This window comes from Macaca mulatta, chromosome 8 (assembly GCF_049350105.2).
Source record: "Macaca mulatta isolate MMU2019108-1 chromosome 8, T2T-MMU8v2.0, whole genome shotgun sequence".
NCBI lineage: Eukaryota > Metazoa > Chordata > Mammalia > Primates > Cercopithecidae > Macaca > Macaca mulatta.
In genome coordinates, this window is record NC_133413.1 from 66,411,107 (window position 1) to 66,430,752 (window position 19,646).

At 43.2% G+C, this 19,646-nt stretch overlaps 2 protein-coding genes across 10 annotated transcripts in view; one reads left to right on the forward strand and one right to left on the reverse strand.

Annotated features, from left to right (window-relative positions):
* TMEM68 (transmembrane protein 68) overlaps positions 1-5,531 on the reverse strand; it is a 47,891-nt gene extending 42,360 nt beyond the window's left edge. For all 7 annotated transcript variants that reach the window (XR_013397271.1, XR_001446668.3, XR_003732358.2 and 4 more), the window contains exon 1: positions 5,387-5,531. The gene's annotated coding sequence lies outside the window, so the exon portion shown is untranslated. The remainder of the gene's footprint in view (positions 1-5,386) is intronic.
* A 64-nt stretch (positions 5,532-5,595) lies between these two features.
* The window catches only part of TGS1 (trimethylguanosine synthase 1), a 51,118-nt gene continuing 37,067 nt past the window's right edge, over positions 5,596-19,646 (forward strand). For 2 of the 3 annotated variants that reach the window (XM_001084320.5, XM_015145381.3), the window contains exons 1-3: positions 5,596-5,871; positions 15,911-15,975; positions 19,185-19,357. In XM_001084320.5, the coding sequence (XP_001084320.3) occupies positions 5,771-5,871; positions 15,911-15,975; positions 19,185-19,357 (339 nt within the window). In that variant the 5' untranslated portion in view covers positions 5,596-5,770. The remainder of the gene's footprint in view (positions 5,872-15,910; positions 15,976-19,184; positions 19,358-19,646) is intronic. The other variant, XM_028852678.2, reaches the window with a different exon arrangement.

Consider the following 19,646-nt stretch of genomic DNA (forward strand, 5'->3'; position numbering starts at 1 on the left):
CTCAGTCTCAAAAAAAAGAATTTCCAGGACTGAGTCTTGAGGCACCCAACAATTTAGAAATTGGGAAGACAATGACAAGCCAGCTTCCTCCTTGTAGCAGTAGTATCCTGGAAGTAAGAGCTTCAAGAAGGAAGGTATATTCTGCTGTTTTAAATGCTGCTGACAGGCCTAGTAAGGTAAGAGATCACTTCCTTCCTGTAGGAGATAGCTTTAAAAAAAAAAAAAAAAGAAACAAATGATAATTGATCACTGGATTTTACAACACAGAGGAAACTGGCAAACCCTGATAAGAGCTGTTTTGGTATCGTGGGGAGCAAAACACTTTGGCTAGAGAGGACAGAAGCCGCTCCCCTTTACCCTTGAAGTTCAAGAATGAATGGGAGAAAAGGAATTGGAAACAGCAAATATAAAAACTCACAGAGGAAACAGGTGGGTATCTAGAAGGGAACACAGGTGAGTTGTTCCTTGCTGTTGCTGCTGCTGCTGCTGCAGCTGCTGCTTTTAAGATAGAGGCCAGGCATGGTAACTCACACCTATAATCTCAGCACTTTGGGAGACTGAGGCAGGAGGCTCACTTGAAACCATAAGTTCAAGACCAGCCAGGCAATACAGTAAAAACTCATCTCTAAAAAAAAATTTAGGCCAGGTGCGGTGCCTCACACCTGTAATCCCAACACTTTGGGAGGCCAAAACGGGGGGCAAATCACTTAGAGGTCAGGAGTTCAAGACCAGCCTTGGTAATACAGTGAAACCCCATCTCTACTAAAAATGTAAAAATTAGACAGATGTGGTGGTGCATTCCTGTAATCTCAGCTACCCAGGAGGCTGACGCACGAGAATGGCTTGAACCCAGGAGGCAGAGAGTGCAGTGAGCCGAGATCATGACACTGCACTCCAGCCTGGACAATAGAGTGAGACTCCACTCAAAAAGAAAAAAAAATTAAAAATTAGCCGGGCATGGTGGCACGTACCAGTGGTCCCAGCTACTTGGGAGGCTGAAGGGGGAGTATCACTTGAGCCTGGGAGGTAGAAGCTGCAGTGAGTCATGATCAAGCTACTGCACTCCAGCCTCAGTGAAACAGCAAGTGATTCTGTCTTTAAAAAAAAAAAAAAAAAGGCCAGGCACAGTGATTCATGCCTGTAATCCCAGCACTTTGGGAGGCCAAGGTGGGTGGATCACTTCGGGTCAGGAGTTCAAGACCAGCCTGGCCAACATGGTAAAGCCCTGTCTCTACTAAAAATACAAAAATTAGCCAGGCATGATGGTACATACCTGTAGTCTCAGCTACTTGGGAGGCTGAGGCACAAGAATTGCTTGAACCCAGGAGGCAGAGGTTATGTAAGCCGAGATTCTGACAGTGCACTCCAGCCTCGGGGACAGAGCGAGTCTCCCATCTCAAAAAAAAAAAAAAGGTAGGAGAAAACATAGCCATGTTCAATGTCAATGATAATTCATCAATGGGAGAGAGAAATGGATGATGTAGGAGAGGAGATAATTGTTAGAGCTCTGTCCTTGACTAGGCCAAAGGGGACAGGATACAATGTACAAGTGGATGGCCCAGAGAAGTTTGTGCCAGACACTATTCTAAATATATCAGTAAATAAAATAGATAGTTATCTGAGAAAACATATGAAAAACACTTAGAATACTTTCTGGCACATAGTAGGCACCTAACAAATGCTGGCTAAATATACAACTGAACTGTGTTCATCTAAAACTTTTTTTTTTTTTTTTTTTTTTGAGACAGAGTCTCGCTCTGTCACCCAGGCTGGACTGCAGTGGCTCCATTTCGGCTCACTGCAACCTCCACCTCCCAGGCTCAAGCAATTCTCATACCTCAGCCTCCCGAGTACCTGGGACTACAGGCAAGCATCACTATATCCAGCTAATTTTTGTATTTTTAGTAGACATGGGGTTTCGCCATGTTGGCCAGGCTTGTTTGGAACTCCTGGCCTCAAGTAATCTGCTCGCCTCCACCTTCCAAAGTGCTCGGATTACAGGCGTGAGCCATGCCACTTGGCCTCATCTAAATCTTTAATAAAAATCTGGATCAAAATGGTATCCTAAAACCTGCTACTAGGGAACTATCACAGGAATTTGAATAAAATGCTTTTCAGTAGGTAAAATGTAGCACTTACTTTTGATAATATGATAAAGTGTCTTTAAATCTCAATGAATGCAACCCCTTAATTGTGCAGATAACAAAAAAAGTAAATACAGAAAGCCAAGTTTGCTTGCTTAAAATTACTAAACTAATTCAGTAAAAGCCAAGAACTAAAATTAAGATTTAGTCCTCTTACCTCCTGGTCTGGCTTCCAATACACTTTCTTTGATATATCTCTCTTTTTCCCTCTTGACAGAAAGACTGAAAATATTAAGATTGCAATTTCTGTCTTCCCTATACTTCTGCCTGGCCCTTCCCCTTCCCAGTCAATTTACCTTGAGATGTAACTGATTCCTTATCACTTTATTTCAATCCAAGAAAAATGACATGGGCCAGGGTGGCTCATGTGATTCCAATACTTTTCAAGGCCAAGGTGGAAGGACTGCTTGAGTTCAGGAGTTTGAGACCAGCCTGGGGGCAACATAGTGAAACCCTGTCTCTACCAAAAAAATTAAAAGTTCGCCAGGCATGGTGGCACGTTCCTGTAAGTTGCAGTTACGCAGAAGGCCAAGGCAGGAGGATTGCTTGAGCCCACAGAGTCAAGGCTGCAGTGAGCTATAATGATCACACCACTATACTCCAGCCTGGACAATAGAGCAAGACCCTGTCTCAGAGGGTAGAAAAAAAAACCCAAAACTCTATGTATTAGAAGATGTTTTGGGGGAAATACAATATTTTAGTTACCAAAATTCCAGGCTATTTTCTACTGCCCCCTGTCCCTAAAAATCTAAAATAAACATAGTCTAATGCATTATATATGAAGTAGCTTAATTTCCCTATCTAGAAATCATGTAACTTTTGTAAAAACAAGTAGACAAGGCCGGGCGCGGTGGCTCAGGCCTGTAATCCCAGCACTTTGGGAGGCATAGGCGGGAGGATCCCCTAAGGTCAGGAGTTCGAGACCAGCTTGACCAATGTGGAGAAACCCTGTCTCTACTAAAAACACAAAATTATCCAGGTGTGGTGGCACATGCCTGTAATCCTAGCTACTTGGGAGGCTGAGGCAGGAGAATCACTTGAACCCAGGAGGCAGAAGTTGCAGTGAGCCAAGATCGCACCATAGCACTCCAGCCTGGGCAAAAAGAGGGAATCTCCATTTCCAAAAAAAAAAAGTTGACAAGCTCAAATATCACCATATTGACATTGATGGTGAGGATATGGACCTTATAGATGGTTAAAATCAGAGTATTTCAAAAATTAATACATCAGAACAGAGAATTTTTTGGCTTTCAATAAAACCTTAAGAAAGTGTATCTATTTTAGGCTGGGTTCAGTGACTCATGCCTATAATCCTAACACTTTGGGAGGCTGAGGCAGGCAAATCACTTGAGCCCAAGAGTTCAAGACCAGTCTGGGCAATATGGCAAAACCTTGTCTCTACAAAACACAAACACACACACACACACACAGTTTGGCGGGCATGGTGGCATGCCTGTAGCCCCAGCTACTCGGGAGGCTGAGGTGGGAGGATTGCTTGAGCCTGGGAGGCGGAGGTTGCTGTGAGCCGAGATCGCGCCCCTACACTCCAGCCTGGGTGACAGAGCAAGATCCCGTCTCAAAAAAAAAGGAAGGAAGAATGGAAGGAAGGATGGAAGGACGGACGGACGGACGGAAGGAAGGAAGGAAGGAAGGAAGGAAGGAAGGAAGGAAGGAAGGAAGGAAGATATATTTTGAACACTCATTACCAGTACTTTTCCATTTTACTTTCAGTACATAAGCCACATTGAAAACATTCTGAAAATGCCAATTAAAAGATATAGTCACTGAAACACAAGTTTTCCTGTTTCCTTTCTGCATGTTTAATAATGGTTTAACAGAGGCAAGCACTGTTTTACTGAATAAGACTTCTACTTCAAACCATGAATAAAGCTGCAGTTTAATATTTGTCAAGATAGCTGGTAAAGCTAATCCGTTTAGCTTTAATACTTTTTTTATTTCAAGCTTTAAACTCGAGGTTGATACAAATGACCCTTCAAGACTTTTTTTAATCCTAGAATGCCCAACTTCTAGCTAAAATCTTACACTCTGTTTCATAATTACTGTTCTACCCTTATCATCGTAACCCAGCTACTCATCCCAATAATGCTGCACATCTATACTGGTATATCTGTAACTGTGCAGCACTCTTAACTTCTTGAACCACCAAAATCAGTCCATCTCTGACCTCAAAGCAGGGCAGTAGTGAGGAGATGGGCATAAACATTTGAAAATGCATACTTCCACTAACTAGTAAATGTGGCCAAAATGCTAGTGACCATTCAAAATGCCTGAATATTAGCTCAGTTTTTATATAGTTCTAAAGAAGTACGAATACTATTTTGGCATTTCGTAGCACCAACCACGTCCTAAGCGCTCCAACTTCTCAAGTCTGAGCTTGTCTCTGAAGAAGCTGCCAGTGCAGCCTCCATGGATACCACACACCAAATACTGCTTTTTACAGATCCAGCAATGCTGCTGTTTCCATTTGCTCCATCCTATTTATGCGCACATGAACGTTTTTTTCTTATTAGATAATTAGTAACTTGAAGGCAGAGACCTGTTTTACAGGCTGCAAACCCCAGGGACCAAGACAGCACTTGGCGCCTACAAGGTCCAAACCGACGCCAACGATTAAGAGCACAAAAGAAAGGTGTAATATACACCGTTTCGTTTAGTTCTCCCTGCAGCCTCATGTAGTAGTTACTATTAATCATCCCCATGTCACAGGTGATCAAAGGTAGGCTCAGAAAGGTGAAGTCGCCTGCCCAGGTCACAGGTTAGGACCAGGATTCCAAGCCTGATCGGTCTGGATACGAACGCTCTACCCACGCGGCCTTCCCCCTACACTCTCGGGATCACCACACACTTCCCCTCGGCTTTTACACTGGACGCTCGACCTGGGTCCCGGAACCAGCGAAGCCAATGGGCAAGCCTAGAGGCCTCTAGTGAGGCTAGAGACGCCTCGCCCCACCAGAAGCGTTAGGATGAAACTCGCCGAACCGAAGGTTTTAGAGCGCGAGGGGAGAAGAGGGGCGGGAAGAGCAGGCTCATTTGACCCAGAAGAGGAAGGATCTCCACACCCGGCCACTCTGGCGACGGAGCCCAGCGGGAAGCCGAGCCTGCCCGCGCAGAGACTGGGGATTCCGAGGCGGCTTCTGGGAGACTGGACGCGCGCGGCCTCAGCCGCTCCCAGCCCCGCCAGACCCGACGCCCGAGCGGGAGAAGCGCGGGGGCCGACGCACCTCAGAAAGGCGGGGGCAGGAGCAGCTCTCCTTTACCCTAGAGCGGCGACAGAAGCTCTTCGGGGGCTCAATGGCCAAGGGGGCGGACAGATTTGCGCGGCGGATTCCTCCTAAGCTACCCGTGTGAAAAAGTCAAGCGGAGGCTGCAGGCCGGGCCGCGATGGGGGTGACACCGCTCGTGGTCCCGCCCCTTCCCGTGGCGGCTCGGACCACTTCCGGCGGCGGCGTCCGGGCTAGCTCTCGGCGCGAGCGGCCCCGGGCCGGTTCCTAACTTCTCATCCAGGACTTGCCGGCGAGGCCTGGTTTAGGTCTCCAGTAACCGAGCCGAGGCCCGGCAGGCGCGACCCGGGGTGCGAACGGCAGAGCTGCCTCAGAAGTGGTAAAATGTGCTGCGAGAAGTGGAGCCGCGTGGCGGAAATGTTTCTCTTCATTGAGGAGCGGGAAGATTCTAAGATCCTGTGCCTTTGCTCCAGGGCATTTGTAGAGTAAGTAGAAACGAGAATCTCTTCATTTTCTAGCACAGTCATTACCCAGAAATGTAGGTATTGCAAACGTAGTTGTAATTTATCTCTGAAACCAGCCAGAGCATCTGACCCTTGGGCACGATGATGTTTAAGAAAAACAAAACCCTCAGACATGACGGAGTGGTCGCCCACTGCCGTTATTTTTAAGTGAAGGACTACATCTACTTGTTAGGCTGCTATGAAAAAATGTCGTAGGTGCTATATGCCATCTCACGTTTGTAAATCGAGGGGACATTTAAAAATTGGGGGAAAGCTACATGTAAAATGAAATCTCTAGTGGATATGATGTCATAAAGTGAAAGTTTAAAGTTGAGTGACTTGCTTTGGTTAACGTCTTTTTTTAAACCTGAAAATCTACTTAAGCCCAGATGCACATAATTAAAACTTCAAACTAGTTGAGATAAAAGACAACTATATTTACATCAGTTTTTGTGATATCTTTATTTTGGGGAAATCTTTGTATCAGGTAAAAATTGCCCTACATGGAAAAGAGCTAGTATGCAGGAAAAATACCGTCAAGAGAATTTTAGGAATTGTTTTCTTTATATTAAATGCGTGAGTTAAGCCACTTGAATCTCTATAACGGGTATATTAATCTCACATGCTTATTTTGTTAGAGTTAAATCTTGTGGAGTTGAATTTTATGTGATAGACTTTTAATATAGTTTAATATAGTAGGTTTTAAGTTTGAAGGAATTCATTTTTCTCGTGTAATTTTGTGGAGTAATTTGAAAACGCAAAAAGAAGTTAAGCGTGTTAAATTTAATGTAAAAAGTATTATAGCCTTTTTAGTCAGGCATGCATATAATCATACAATCATTCTGAAAATGTTTTTTGTGCTCTTGTATATCAAGTATGCTGGTAGGCACGGAGGTACAAGATATTCTGTCCCTACTTGTCTTGAGTTTACTTCCTAGCAAAGAAGATCAATATTAAGACAATTGTTACATTATTACTTGGTTGGTTATAGTTATAAGTGCCGTGAGAGAGGAGTGCAGGGTGCTGTGAAAACAAGTAAGTTTTTCCAGGGGTCACAGAAGTTTCTTTGAGGAAGTAGCTTTTGCAGAGAGGTCTAACGGGAATAAATTGGCGTAAGTTTCAGTGGGAGGAAGCGTTCTCTGCAGGCTGAACTCAGTAAAGGCCTTGAGGGAGCAAAAGAAAGCCTGCCAAACTGAACAAAATGGCTGGGAGGAACGGCGGGCACGGTTGTGCACGCCTATAATCCCAGCACTTTAGGAGGCCGAGGAGCGAGGATCGCTTGAGCCCAGAAGTTGGAGACTAGCCTGGGCAACATAACCACACCTCATCTGTACTGAAGTTTTTTTTAAAAAAAAGTAGCCAGCTGTGGTGGCACATGCTTGTAGTCCCAGCTAATCGGGAGGCTTAGGCCGGAGGCTCTCTTGGGCCCAGGAGATCCAGGCTGCAGTTTGCCATTGTCGTGCCTGGATGACAGAGCCTGTCCCCCCACCAAAAAAAAAAAAAAAAGAAAAAAGAAAAAAAGACTGGGAAAGAAAGAAGATAGGGTGTGCACGGTGGGCAGGGTCAAAACCTGCAGGACTTTGTAGACTATAGGAAAACCTTAAGCTGGGGAATGACGCGATCAGATTTGCATATTTAAAATACTACTCAGGCCACAGTGTGGAGGATTGTTTGGAGGAAGAGAACCACTTAAGACCATTGTTTAGGCAAGAGATTATGGTGACTTGAATTAGGATAGATGGCAGTAGAAATGGAGAAACGTGGAAAGATAAGAGAAAACTTGTTGGGAGTGGGGATTGAATTGTATTGCTGCCTTTCACTGAGGTAGGGATAACTGGAGAATCATGGGTTTTATTTTGGGTCAACGAAGATGAGATCATGAGTTTGATTTTATATGTTTTGATTTGGGAGTACCTGTGAGATAACCAAGAGTATAAGTAGTTAGATATATTGATTTGGAGCACTGGAGAAGTCTGGGCTAGTTCTAAAACTTGAGCCATTTAGCCTTAGATAGTAATTAAACCCATTAATGAAGTGTGGGGGAGTGGGATCCATCTTTGAGGAATTCCAACACTTTTTAAAGACAAGAAGAGATGGGCCGGGCGCGGTGGCTCAAGCCTGTAATCCCAGCACTTTGGGAGGCCGAGACGGGCGGATCACGAGGTCAGGAGATCGAGACCATCCTGGCTAACACGGTGAAACCCCGTCTCTACTAAAATATACAAAAAACTAGCCGGGCGAGGTGGTGGTCGCCTGTAGTCCCAGCTACTCGGGAGGCTGAGGCAGGAGAATGGCGTGAACCCGGAAGCTGGAGCTTGCAGTGAGCTGAGATCCGGCCACTGCACTCCAGCCTGGGCGGCAGAGCAAGACTCCGTCTCAAAAAAAAAAAAAAAAAAAAAAAAAAAAAAAGACAAGAGGAGATGGATTAACTAGGAAACAGACAAGCCGAAGTACACTGTCACCAAGTGTTTCAGTGAAGATATAATCAACATTGGAAAGCTGCCAAAATATCAAGCAAAATGAGGACTATATATCCACTAGAATTGACTAAATCCCTTGGATCAATTGATTGCAGCAGGAAGAGCTGCAGACAAAACCCCTCAGACACCGAGTTAAAGAAGGAAGGGGTTTATTTGGCCGGGAGCATCAGTAAGACTCCTGTCTCAAGAGCCGAGCTCCCCGAGTGAGTAATTCCTGTCCTTTTTAAGGGCTTCCAACTCTCAGGGGTTCCACGTGAGAGGGTCGTGATTGATTGAGCAAGCAGAGGGTACATGACTGGGGGCTGCATACACCGGTAATTAGAAAGGAACCGAACTGGACAGGGATCTTCACAGTGTCCTTTTCATTGCCTTTTGTTTTTTTTTTTTAATTTTTTTTTTTTTTTTTTTTTTTTGAGACAGTCTCGCTCTGTCGCCCAGGCTTGAGTGCAGTAGCGTGATGTCTGCTCACTGCAAGCTCTGCCCCCTGGGTTCATGCCATTCTCCTGCCTCAGCCTCCCAAGTAGCTGGGAATACAGGTGCCTGCCACTACACCCAGCTAATTTTTTGTATATTTAATAGAGACGGGGTTTCACCATGTTAGTCAGGATGGTCTGGATCTCCTGATCTTGTGATCCACCCGCTTCGGCCTCCCAAAGTGCTGGGATTACAAACATGAGCCACGGAGCCTGTGTAGTGCCTTTTTTATGCAAATAACCGATTAGGTCTTCAACTACTAGGCCCAGGGTGTGGCGCTGGGCTATCTGCTTGTAGATTTCGTTTCTGCCTTTTAGTTTTTACTTCTTTCTTTGGAGGCAGAAATTGGACATAAGACAATATGAGGGGTGGTCTCCTCCCTTAGATGACTTATTAAGTGCCACCACTAATTGTTTTATATTTTGTACTGACAGAGGCGCTCCTTAACCAAACTGTACACAGGCTCCTCTGAGTGAGCTCTCCTTTTGATTAGGCCTTGTCATTTGGGACTTGTCTTCAACCTGTCTGGTCCAGTTTTAACAAGAGTCCTTCCAAGTCCCTTAGTTTTTTGTTTGTTGTTTTTTTTTTGGTGGAGGTGGGGTGGTTCTTGGGTATTTTTTGTTTGTTTGTTTTGTTTTTTTTGGTCTTTGGAGGTTTATTTTGAGACTGGGTCTCACTTTGTCACCCAGGCTGGAGTGCAATGGTACAATCACGGCTCACTGCAGCCTCAACTTCCCTGACTCAAGCAGTCCACCTACCTTAGCCTCCTGAAGAGCTGGGACCACAGCTGTGCACCACCATACCTGCCTGATTTTTTTTTATTTTTGTGGCGACAGGGATCTCACCTTGTTGCCCATGCTGGTCTGAAACTCCTGGGTACAAACAGTTTTCCCGCCTCAGCCTCCCAAAGTGTTGGGATTACAGGTGTGAGCCACTGCACCCAGCCTAGTCCCTTAGTTTTGGGTTTTTTGGGGTTTTTTTTTTTTTTAACTAGAATCCTGCTAAGTCCATGTGGCAAGAATCTTCCCACCCTTAGTATCTGATCACTCTGGCCTGCCCTCAGCAAGAATCCTGTTGGTATAGCAACAATCCCCCTACCCTGGATGTCTCCCCTCAGTAATTTTCCATCCACTGACCACGCCCCCTGAATTCTGCCCATTGGCTATCTTCACCTGTCTTTGCTGTACTTGAAGTTAAGCAAAATTTCTTTCTCCATTGCCATTATCTTTTTTTTTTTTTTCTTCTCTCTTTTGAGACAGAGTCTCACTCTGTCGCCCAGGCTGAAGTGCAATGGCATGATCTCGGCTCACTGCAACCTCTGCCTCACAGGTTCAAGCAATTCTCGTGCCTCAGCCTCCCAAGTAGCTGGAATTACAGGAGTGCACCACCATACCCGGCTAATTGCTGTATTTTCAGTAGGGATGAAGTTTTACCTTGGAGGCTGGTCCCGAACTCCTGACATCAAGTGATCCGCCCACCTTGGCCTCCCAAAGTGCTGGGATTACATGCGTACGGCTACCATTATGTTGATTACTATCACAGTTATACTAAATAAAGCCTTTCTTTTCCATTTTAACAAATGTCAGAATAATTTAAAAAAATTTTTAAGCCTTCTAGCAGCCCCATGAGGTATCTTGTTATCCTCACTTTATTCAAGTAGAAAATTGAGTCTTGGCTGGTTGTGGTGGCTGACACCAGTAATCCAAGTACTTCAGGAGGTTGAGACAGGCAAATCGCTTGAGCCCAGAAGTTCAAGACCAGTCTGGGCAACATGGCGAAACCCCATCTCTACTAAAAATACAAAAAATTAGCCAGGCATGGTGGGGCACTCCTGTAGTCCCAGCTATTCTGGAGACTGAGTCCAGGAGGTAGAGGCTGCAGTGAGCCGTGATTGTACCACTACACTCCAGTCCGGGTGACAGAATGAGACCCTGTCTCAGAGTCTCAGTAGTGGCCTAAAAAAAATCACATAGCCAGTAAATGACAGCCTTGGAATTCTACCCCACATCTGTATGACATGAGAGCCTTTCTACTATGCTACCAGTTGGCATAAAACACATTTTCATTGAATCTCCCTCATTAAGGTATTTAAGTAGTCTAAAGTCACTAGAACAACCGGTGTTCTGTTCAGATACTTTAACATTAATATAGATTCGTGGAGATAGAGGACTATTCTGGAAACTGAAGAGCCTGTATTTCCCTCTGATTATACTCATGTGACAGTGTCTGATGGTGATCTCTAGTCTTTCATATATGATACAAAAAAATTGTTTGATATGTTTTCCCCCCAACAGGTTCCTGAGTCAGAATTTAAAAGAGTAGTGACCTTATAGACAGCATATCTATCTGCTTTTATAAAACTCAGCTGTGTGGCCTTGGGCAAGTCACATATTACTTCTGTGATCCCCTTTTAACACTTTCAGAAAGGACTTCCTTTCCATTTTACTACTTGAAAATTAATCCAGCTGCGTGCAGTGGCTCACGCTTATAATCCCAGCACTTTGGGAGGCCAAGGCAGGCAGATCATCTGAGGTCAAGAGTTTAAGACCAGCCTGGCCAACATGGTGAAACCCTGTTTCTACTAAAAATACAAAAATTAGCTGGGCGTGGTGGTGCACGCCTATAATCCCAGTTACTTGGGAGGCTGAGGCAGGAGAATTGCTTGAACCTAGGAGGTGGAGGTTGCAGTGAGCTGAGATCACACCATTGCACTCCAACCTGGGCAACAGGGTGAGACTGTCTCAAAAAAAAATTTTTTTAAAAGGAAAATGAAGCTGATTCACAGTCCCTTTGCGAAAGAGGAATTGCTACTTGTACTTCAGAGATTTCCAAGAATCTTTTATTCAGCATTTATTTCAGACACCCAAGTGTCGGGTACTGCAATAGAGAGATGACTTAGGCATCATGGTGATGATTGCTGTATTCAGAGGTATGAGGATAAGAATTCAGGTGGCTGCTTAGGGCTCTAAGGAGAGCAGTATCTTGGTGGGATTACTGCAATCCAGGTTGGGTCTCCTGCTTTATAATTCAAGTCAGTAGTTAAGATTTATTTAGTCCTTACATGTGCCAGGTCCAGCAATTACAACAAATCTTCTATTTTTGAGGCCATCAGTTCATCCAGAGTCATTATGCTCTGTGGATTAAGTTACACTAATCAAACTCAAAGACGGCTTTATAGAGAATACTTAGCAAGCATAATGGAAATTCTTCAAATGCCAGGCATTAGAAATACATCATTCCCGGTGATGAATGCTCTTGGAGATACTTGCAAGTTTTAAGTAAGAAACAGTTTTCATAAAAATTTAAGAGCTGGTATTCTCTTGTTGCTGATCTTTCTGCCTCAAATTAACAGTAGCCTTGGAACATACTAGTAATAACCTTGGACATCTGATTTACCTCTCACCCATGAGGAAAGGCCTTTCTGCCGCTTTCTCAGGACCTGACCTGTTAAGCTGGGCCCATCCTCCAGAAGGCTTACAGGCTAGCACTGTGGTGGGACCAAGAAGCCCACTAGAAAAAAGTACCTGGCTCTATGTAGGAGATGCAGGCCAGGAAAGGAGAGTCATCTTGTAGTCAATGGCAGCCAAGACTACATGCTTAATTCACGGCCCACAGTATGATCAGGTACTGATGTTACATTTAGGAAGCCCTACTTCTGCCCGGGCACGGTGGCTCAAGCCTGTAATCCCAGCAGTTTGGGAGGCCGAGACGGGCGGATCACAAGGTCAGGAGATCGAGACCATCCTGGCTAACACGGTGAAACCCTGTCCTACTAAAAATACAAAAAACTAGCCGGGCGAGGTGGCGGCGCCTGTAGTCCCAGCTACTCGGGAGGCTGAGGCAGGAGAATGGCGTAAACCCAGGAGGCGGAGCTTGCAGTGAGCTGAGATCTGGCCACTGCACTCCAGCTCTGGCGACAGAGCCAGACTCCGTCTCAAAAAAAAAAAAAAAAAAAAAGGAAGCCCTACTTCTAAAAGAGAAGAGAGAGAGAATGTAAGTTTATGAAATATAAAAAGTTGAGAATATTTCACAACTCACACCTCCAGAAAATAATACACAATTGGATTTGAATCAGAATGACTTCTAAAACACTGTTTAATGACCATCTTATCAATTCCATTGAATTTAATCTTTTTGAACTGAAACGTATATGCTTTTCATTATAAATAATTTCGTTTGTATTCTTTTTTTCCCTTTTTCTTTTCTTTTCTTTTTTTTTTTTTTTTTTTTTTTTAAAGACAGAGTCTTGCTCTGTTGCCCAGGCTGGAGTGCAGTGGCAACTTTCACCTCCTGGGTTCAAGCAGTTCTCATGCCTCAGCCTCCCAAGTTGCCGGAACTACAGGCCCACACCACCACACCCAGCTAATTTTTGTTATTTTTAGTGGAGACAGGGTTTCACCGTGTGTGCCAGACTTGTCTCAAATTCCTAGACTCAAGTGATCCACCCATCTCTGCCTCCCAAAGTGCTAGGCTTATAGGCATGAGCCACCTTGTCTGGCGTGGCTTTTTTTTTTTTTTTTTTTTTTTTTTGAGTCAGAGACTCACTCTTCTGCCCAGGCTAGAGTGCATTGGTATGATCATTGCTTACTGCAGCCTCAGCCTCCTGGGCTCAAGTGATTTCTCCCAGCTCGGCCTCCCATGTAGCTAGAACCCTAGATGTGCACTACACCCGGCTAATTTTTTTTATTTTTTCTAGAGATGGGGTCTGACCTTGCATAACTTGGGTCTGTCTGATGTTTCATCAGGAATAGTTGGGTCATGGCTTAGCAGGAATGCCACAGAAATGATGGCTGTGCCCAGTTCTGTGTGGCCTCAGGAGGCACTTTTTGTAGATAGTATACCACCATGGGTGATGTTGCTGAATGCCAGGTTTTCTACTGTAAAGTCACAATGGTTCCCTCTGTATTAATCAGTATTTTGTGGGGGCATATTCCAGTGTTATATCAGTGTCCTGTTTTCCAGTAAACCCACAAGCCTTGTCCTTCTTTGATAACTTCCACCTGAATCAGGTACCTCTGTTAAGGATGCCAAGGAGTGGTTCTTGTCTCCTTCGCTCCTACTGCATTTATTAGTTAGCATTCTGTAAGGAGCGCTTTCCCTTCTCTCCCCATGTATTTATTCATTTATGTTAACACGGAATCTAGATTCTTAGTTTACTAACAGGTTATATTCCATTGCTAACATCAATTTGGTGCTGATACTGTCTCTAATTTGGCCAGTGGGGAACTCTTTAAAGTGGCTCCTGTGTCCTTTTGGTATTTGTAGCGTTGAGTGCTTCCTAACCTTCTGGCATAAGATGACCCAGGTTTATCTTTTACAGTTCATGCTCCAACCTGGAATTGTCATTTCTCCAGGGCAACTTGGTTCCTTTAGTGGAAAATAGTATTTAGAAACCAAAAGCTGGGTGCTCATTGTGCTTATTGCTCCTGTGCCCTCTTAGTAGAGAGAGTTGAGCAGTGTATAGATGTGTGTTTTACACACATACATGAATGTGTCTATGTGTGTATACATACATATATACACACATACGTAACACTTTTGAAAACTTTTTATGTCTGCTGTGTATATAAACTTAAATGCCATGAGTTTATAACAATATTTCTTAATATTGACCCAACACCTGAGGGTTCTTTCTAGCCTGCCTTCCTATCAGATGATGTCTTGAGCCCACCTTGTTTTTAAATAACCTTCATTTATATTAAAAAAAATTATTTAAAAACATTAAAATAAATTTTAAAATATTAAATAAAGTAAATAAGTAACCTTCAACAAGGAAAATCTTGGCTGACATTATCTTCAACATATTTACATATTTGCTCATTGTAACCAACTTGCAACCATACTGGTCCTCTCCTTCACCTGACACCTCAGTGCCTCATATCTTTAGGTGCTTTTGGGGAGACCAGTGATGCCCCGTGTGCAGCTCCTGCTCCCCACCCCCAATGCCTATGTTCTTGGGGACCAGTTGCTGCCAAAGCACATTTGCACATCACCCCCTTGCCTGTTCACCATCCTGCTGAGTCACCACCTACTTTACATTTCATATAGTATCTCCAAAAAAGAAACAAGAGAATGTGAAATAGAGCAAGTACACTAGAATTTTATTTAGTTAAATTGATTGTAGCTCCATTAGAAAAGTTATGTTAACTTCCACTTGCAATTGGCCTTCTTGTGGCAGTTACAGTGGCGTTTATTACAACTGAATTTATAGTCAGGAAGATATTAAAAGCAAAATCTTTCACTTTTTTTTAAGTGTTCTGTTAGGTTTATTTTGGTAACCTTTGCTCAGACCATGAATACCTTGTCTATTGTTCACAATGGATAGTTTGTCTTATTAGCAAATGGATTAGGGTGTGCATATTGATTTATGCGTATGTAAGCTAAATCTTTCCACTGTTAATTTTATACTCACAACAAAATTTAGAGAACACCCCATTGTTTATGTTTCAAAAGGAATATCAGATTCTTCCCCCAATGTCCAGGAAAAATTACCCTTAATTTTTTTTTTTTTTTTTTTGAGATGGAGTTTTGCTCTTGTTGCCCAGGCTGGAGTGCAGTGGTGTGATCTCAACTCACTGCAACCTCTGCCTCCCAGATTTAAGCAATTCTCCTGCCTCAGCCTCCCGAGTAGCTGGGATTGTAGGTGCCTGCCATCACGCCTGGCTAATTTTTGTGTTTTTAGTAGAGATGGGGTTTCACCATGTTGGCCAGGCTGGTCTCAAACTCCTGACCTCAGGTGATCTGCCCACCTCAGCCTCCCAAAGTGCTGGGATTACAGGTGTGAGCCACCGTGCCTGGCCTTAATTTTAGTAACTAGTAGTTATAGTAATAAATGCTACCATGTGTTAAGCATTGTGCTAAATATTTTAATATACTGTCAGTCCTTACAGCAGCTCCATGAGAAATGTATTATTGCCTCTACATTGTAAGTGAGGAAAATGTGTTAGCAGATTGCTTTTCTGTTTCATAAGCTTTTTATTAATTAATCTGTGATGGCTTGAGATTTCTTTCCCTCTAAACTTATGGCTTAATTCATTTCAATATGAACTGCTTAATCTGCTTTGCAGGGATCGAAAATTATACAATTTGGGATTAAAAGGCTATTACATCAGAGACAGTGACAACAATTCAGGTAATATAGTATAAAATTATATAATCCTTTTTTGCTGAAATTAGCCATAATGTGTTTGTTTATGTATAATTTGTTATAATATTGTATTGATTTGTTAGCATAAAATATAAATGCCAAATAATTCTGTAATCAGACAATTTTTATTTTCTTTTATAACGTGGTTCTGGAATCTCTATGAAAGCAGATCTTTTATTTTTCTATAGCTCCTGTGATGACAGTGCAACCTCTTTTGCCCTGTGCAGTGTTCCTTCCTGAGTTGCCGCCATTAGATATGAGCAACCTGGAATTTAAAGCTTTGAAAAGTAGAGAATATGTGGTTTCTGGCTGGATGTGGTGGCTTATGCTTGTAATCCCAGCATTTTGGGAGGCCAAGGCAAGCAGATCACTTGAGGTCAGGAGTACGAAACCAGCCTGGACAACGTGGTGAAACCCCCGTCTCTACTAAAAATACAAAAATTATCCAGGTATGGTGGTGGGCAACTGTAATCCCAGCTACTCAGGAGGCTGAAGCAAGAGAATCCCTTGAACCCAGGAGGCAGAGTTGGCAGTGAGCTGAGATCGTGCCACTGCACTCCAGCCTGGGCAACAGAGCAAGACTCCATCTCCAATTTAGAATATGTAAATTCTAATCATAATACTAATCAGAAGTGTATTATGGAGGTAAATGCTGCAGGATAAAAATTCCAGGTGAACATCTATAGTCTTTTGCCTGAAGTAAAGAGACTGTCATCTTGGTTAACTTTCCCAAATAACAGATATAATTTATACTGTACGTTGAGGCTCACTTTGGTCTCTCAAACTTCCCTACTGCATTTGTCCTTCCACATAGGCCTTTTGTGTTTCTAGACACAGAGAAAATTACAGCATGGAGTTAGAAGCCAAAGTCAGCCCAAGTACAGTGTCATAGTTACCTTTGGAAATCCTTTAACTCTCATGGTGATGGAACAAATTACTGTTTCTTCAGTTGATCACTGGATGGAATGTTCGGTTTGTGTTTCAGTGCTATGCTATACAAATAAAGTTCCTATAACACTAGGCTCCTCAAGCATAAGAAAATACGCATACTATGAAAGGAACGTAAAACTTAGTTTACTCATCTTCTCCATTTTGCTGTCTCCTGAGCTTTCGTAAGAATATTGAATGGAGTAGCGAGTGGAATCCCCTTCATTATTTAGAAAGGTATCTTTCTCCCTCTTGTAGTAGAATTTGCACATATGAGATTTCTCTTTATCTGTCTTCATTTTGGCTGTGTCAGATTTACTGTTGTGTTGCCTGAGATCATCAAGCTGGAGTGCAGCCCGATGCTAATTGAGTATGCTAATATATAAAATGATTTTTTTTTTTTTTTTTTTTTTTTTTTTGAGACAGAGTCTGGCTCTGCCGCCCAGGCTGGAGTACAGTGGCTGGATCTCAGCTCACTGCAAGCTCCGCCTCCCGGGTTCACGCCATTCTCCTGCCTCAGCCTCCCGAGTAGCTGGGACTACAGGCGCCCGCCACCTCGCCCGGCTAGTTTTTTGTATTTTGTAGTAGAGACAGGGTTTCACCGGGTTAGCCAGGATGGTCTCGATCTCCTGACCTTGTGATCTACCCGTCTCGGCCTCCCAAAGTGCTGGGATTACAGGCTTGAGCCACCGCGCCCGGCTATGAAATGATTTTTGTTATCTAAATTTTAAATAGTTAATAGAGCACTTGAATGGCATATGTTCCATTAATGGTATAATTACTGTTAGATAACCATATTAGGGTAAAGTAAAACTTACTTTGTTGTAATAAATGGTTTTTCTATAAGAATTAGAGTCAGAGAGCTTAAAAAAAATATTCGAGTTCAGTGGATTTCAAACCTTTCTCTTTAGAGAGAGAGAGGGTCTTGCTCTGTTGCCCATGTGGCGATTGCTTAAGCATTCCTCTCGCCTCAGCCTCCCAAGTAGCAGGGACTATGGGTGCCACCACACCAGGGTAGTTTTGTTTTTGTTTTTTGTTTTTTTTGTAGAGACAGGGTCTCGCTGTGTTGCTCAGACTTGTCTCAAACTCCTGGCCTCAAGCAGCCTCTCAAAATGCTGAGATTAGAGCCATAAGCCACTGTGCCCAGCCCCAGGATTTCAAACTTCTGATAGCAGGATCCTTTCATTAAATCAGCTCTTCCACAGAATCCCAGAACCTAAGTCCCAGATGTATTGAAGTGTCTGTGAGGGACATGAAGACATAATTCTCACCTGCTCTTGCTAACACCTCCTAAAATAACTTTACAAATCATTATTTTTAAATTCACTGACTTTGTTCAGTAATTTTGCAGGTAAAGAATGTGAACATATAAATATTTTCTCCACAGACCAGGGTTACATGGCCTGTTCTGTCTTCCTTCCATCCTCAGTATTTTGCACAGTGCCCAACGTAGAGCAGATGCCCCATAAGCGTAAGTTAAATGGGCAGCTGGATGAATAGTGGCAGGCAGAACCCAACGAGAAATTGTCTCTTGATTCTTCATTGGCTTTTTTTGTTACTAGTCCATCAATTGGTTTTTTTTGTTTTGTTTTTTGTTTTGTTTTGAGACCGAGTCTCACTCTCTCACCCAGGCTGGGGTATTTGTGGCACGATCTTCACTCACTGCAACCTCCGTCTCCCAGGTTCGAGCAATTATCCTGCCTCAGCCTGCCGAGTAGCTGGGATTACAGGCACCTGCTACCATACCCAGCTAATGTTTGTGTTTTTGGTAGAAACGGGTTTTCACCATGTTGGCCAGGCTAATCTCAAACTCCTGACCTCAAGTGATCTGCTTGCCTCAGCCTCCCAAAGCACTGGGATTACAGGCATGAGCCACCGTGCCCAGCATATCATCAGTTGTTTTTTGTTGGTTTGTTTTCTTTTTTTCCTTTAAAAATTGTAACTTTGCAGGCCAGGCAAGATGGCATGCAACTGTAATCCTAGCTGCTTGTGAGGCTGAGGCAAGAGGACTGACTGAGCCCAGGAGTTCAGAGCTTTTTAGTGCATTATGATCACACCTGCAAATAGCTGTTATACTCCAACCTGGGCAGTACTGTGGGACCCCCATCTCTAAAAAATAAAAAATAAATATTGTAACATTTGCCTACCTTTGTTTTGGGCAGGTCCTGTAATCAGTCACTCTGGATCTCAGGGTTTTTTTAAATGAAAATAAGAAAACCTGCCTCTTAAGTTTTCCTTAAAACTAAGCTAATAAATGCTATCTATAGGAGACCAGGCGACAGAAGAGGAAGAAGGTGGTTATTCTTGTGGTACTGCGGAATCACGTGACAACAAAGGCATATGCCTAGATGAAAGTGAGCTTGATTCTGAGGCTGAACTCATGAGAAGTATGGGATTGCCACTTCAATTTGGTAGGATATCTGCACATAAGAATTTTGAGGTAAATATTAATTTACTTTTATTCTCTCAGTTTTCTTTATAAAATATCGCAGGGAGTTACTTTTTATCAGATTAAATGCATTCACAATCAGTACTCTCTGCCTCTTTTTAAATGTATGTATTTATAAATTAACCAAAACTGCAAGTTGTAATATGTCTCACGTGTGACTCTTCCTCCTCTTGGAAACTTAGACAGTATGTCACTTGTTTGTGGAGCTGAAAGCCCATAGTGGGACTTTGAGAGTAGTTTGTTTAATTTAATGTCAAAATAGACTTGGATTCTGCTTTCT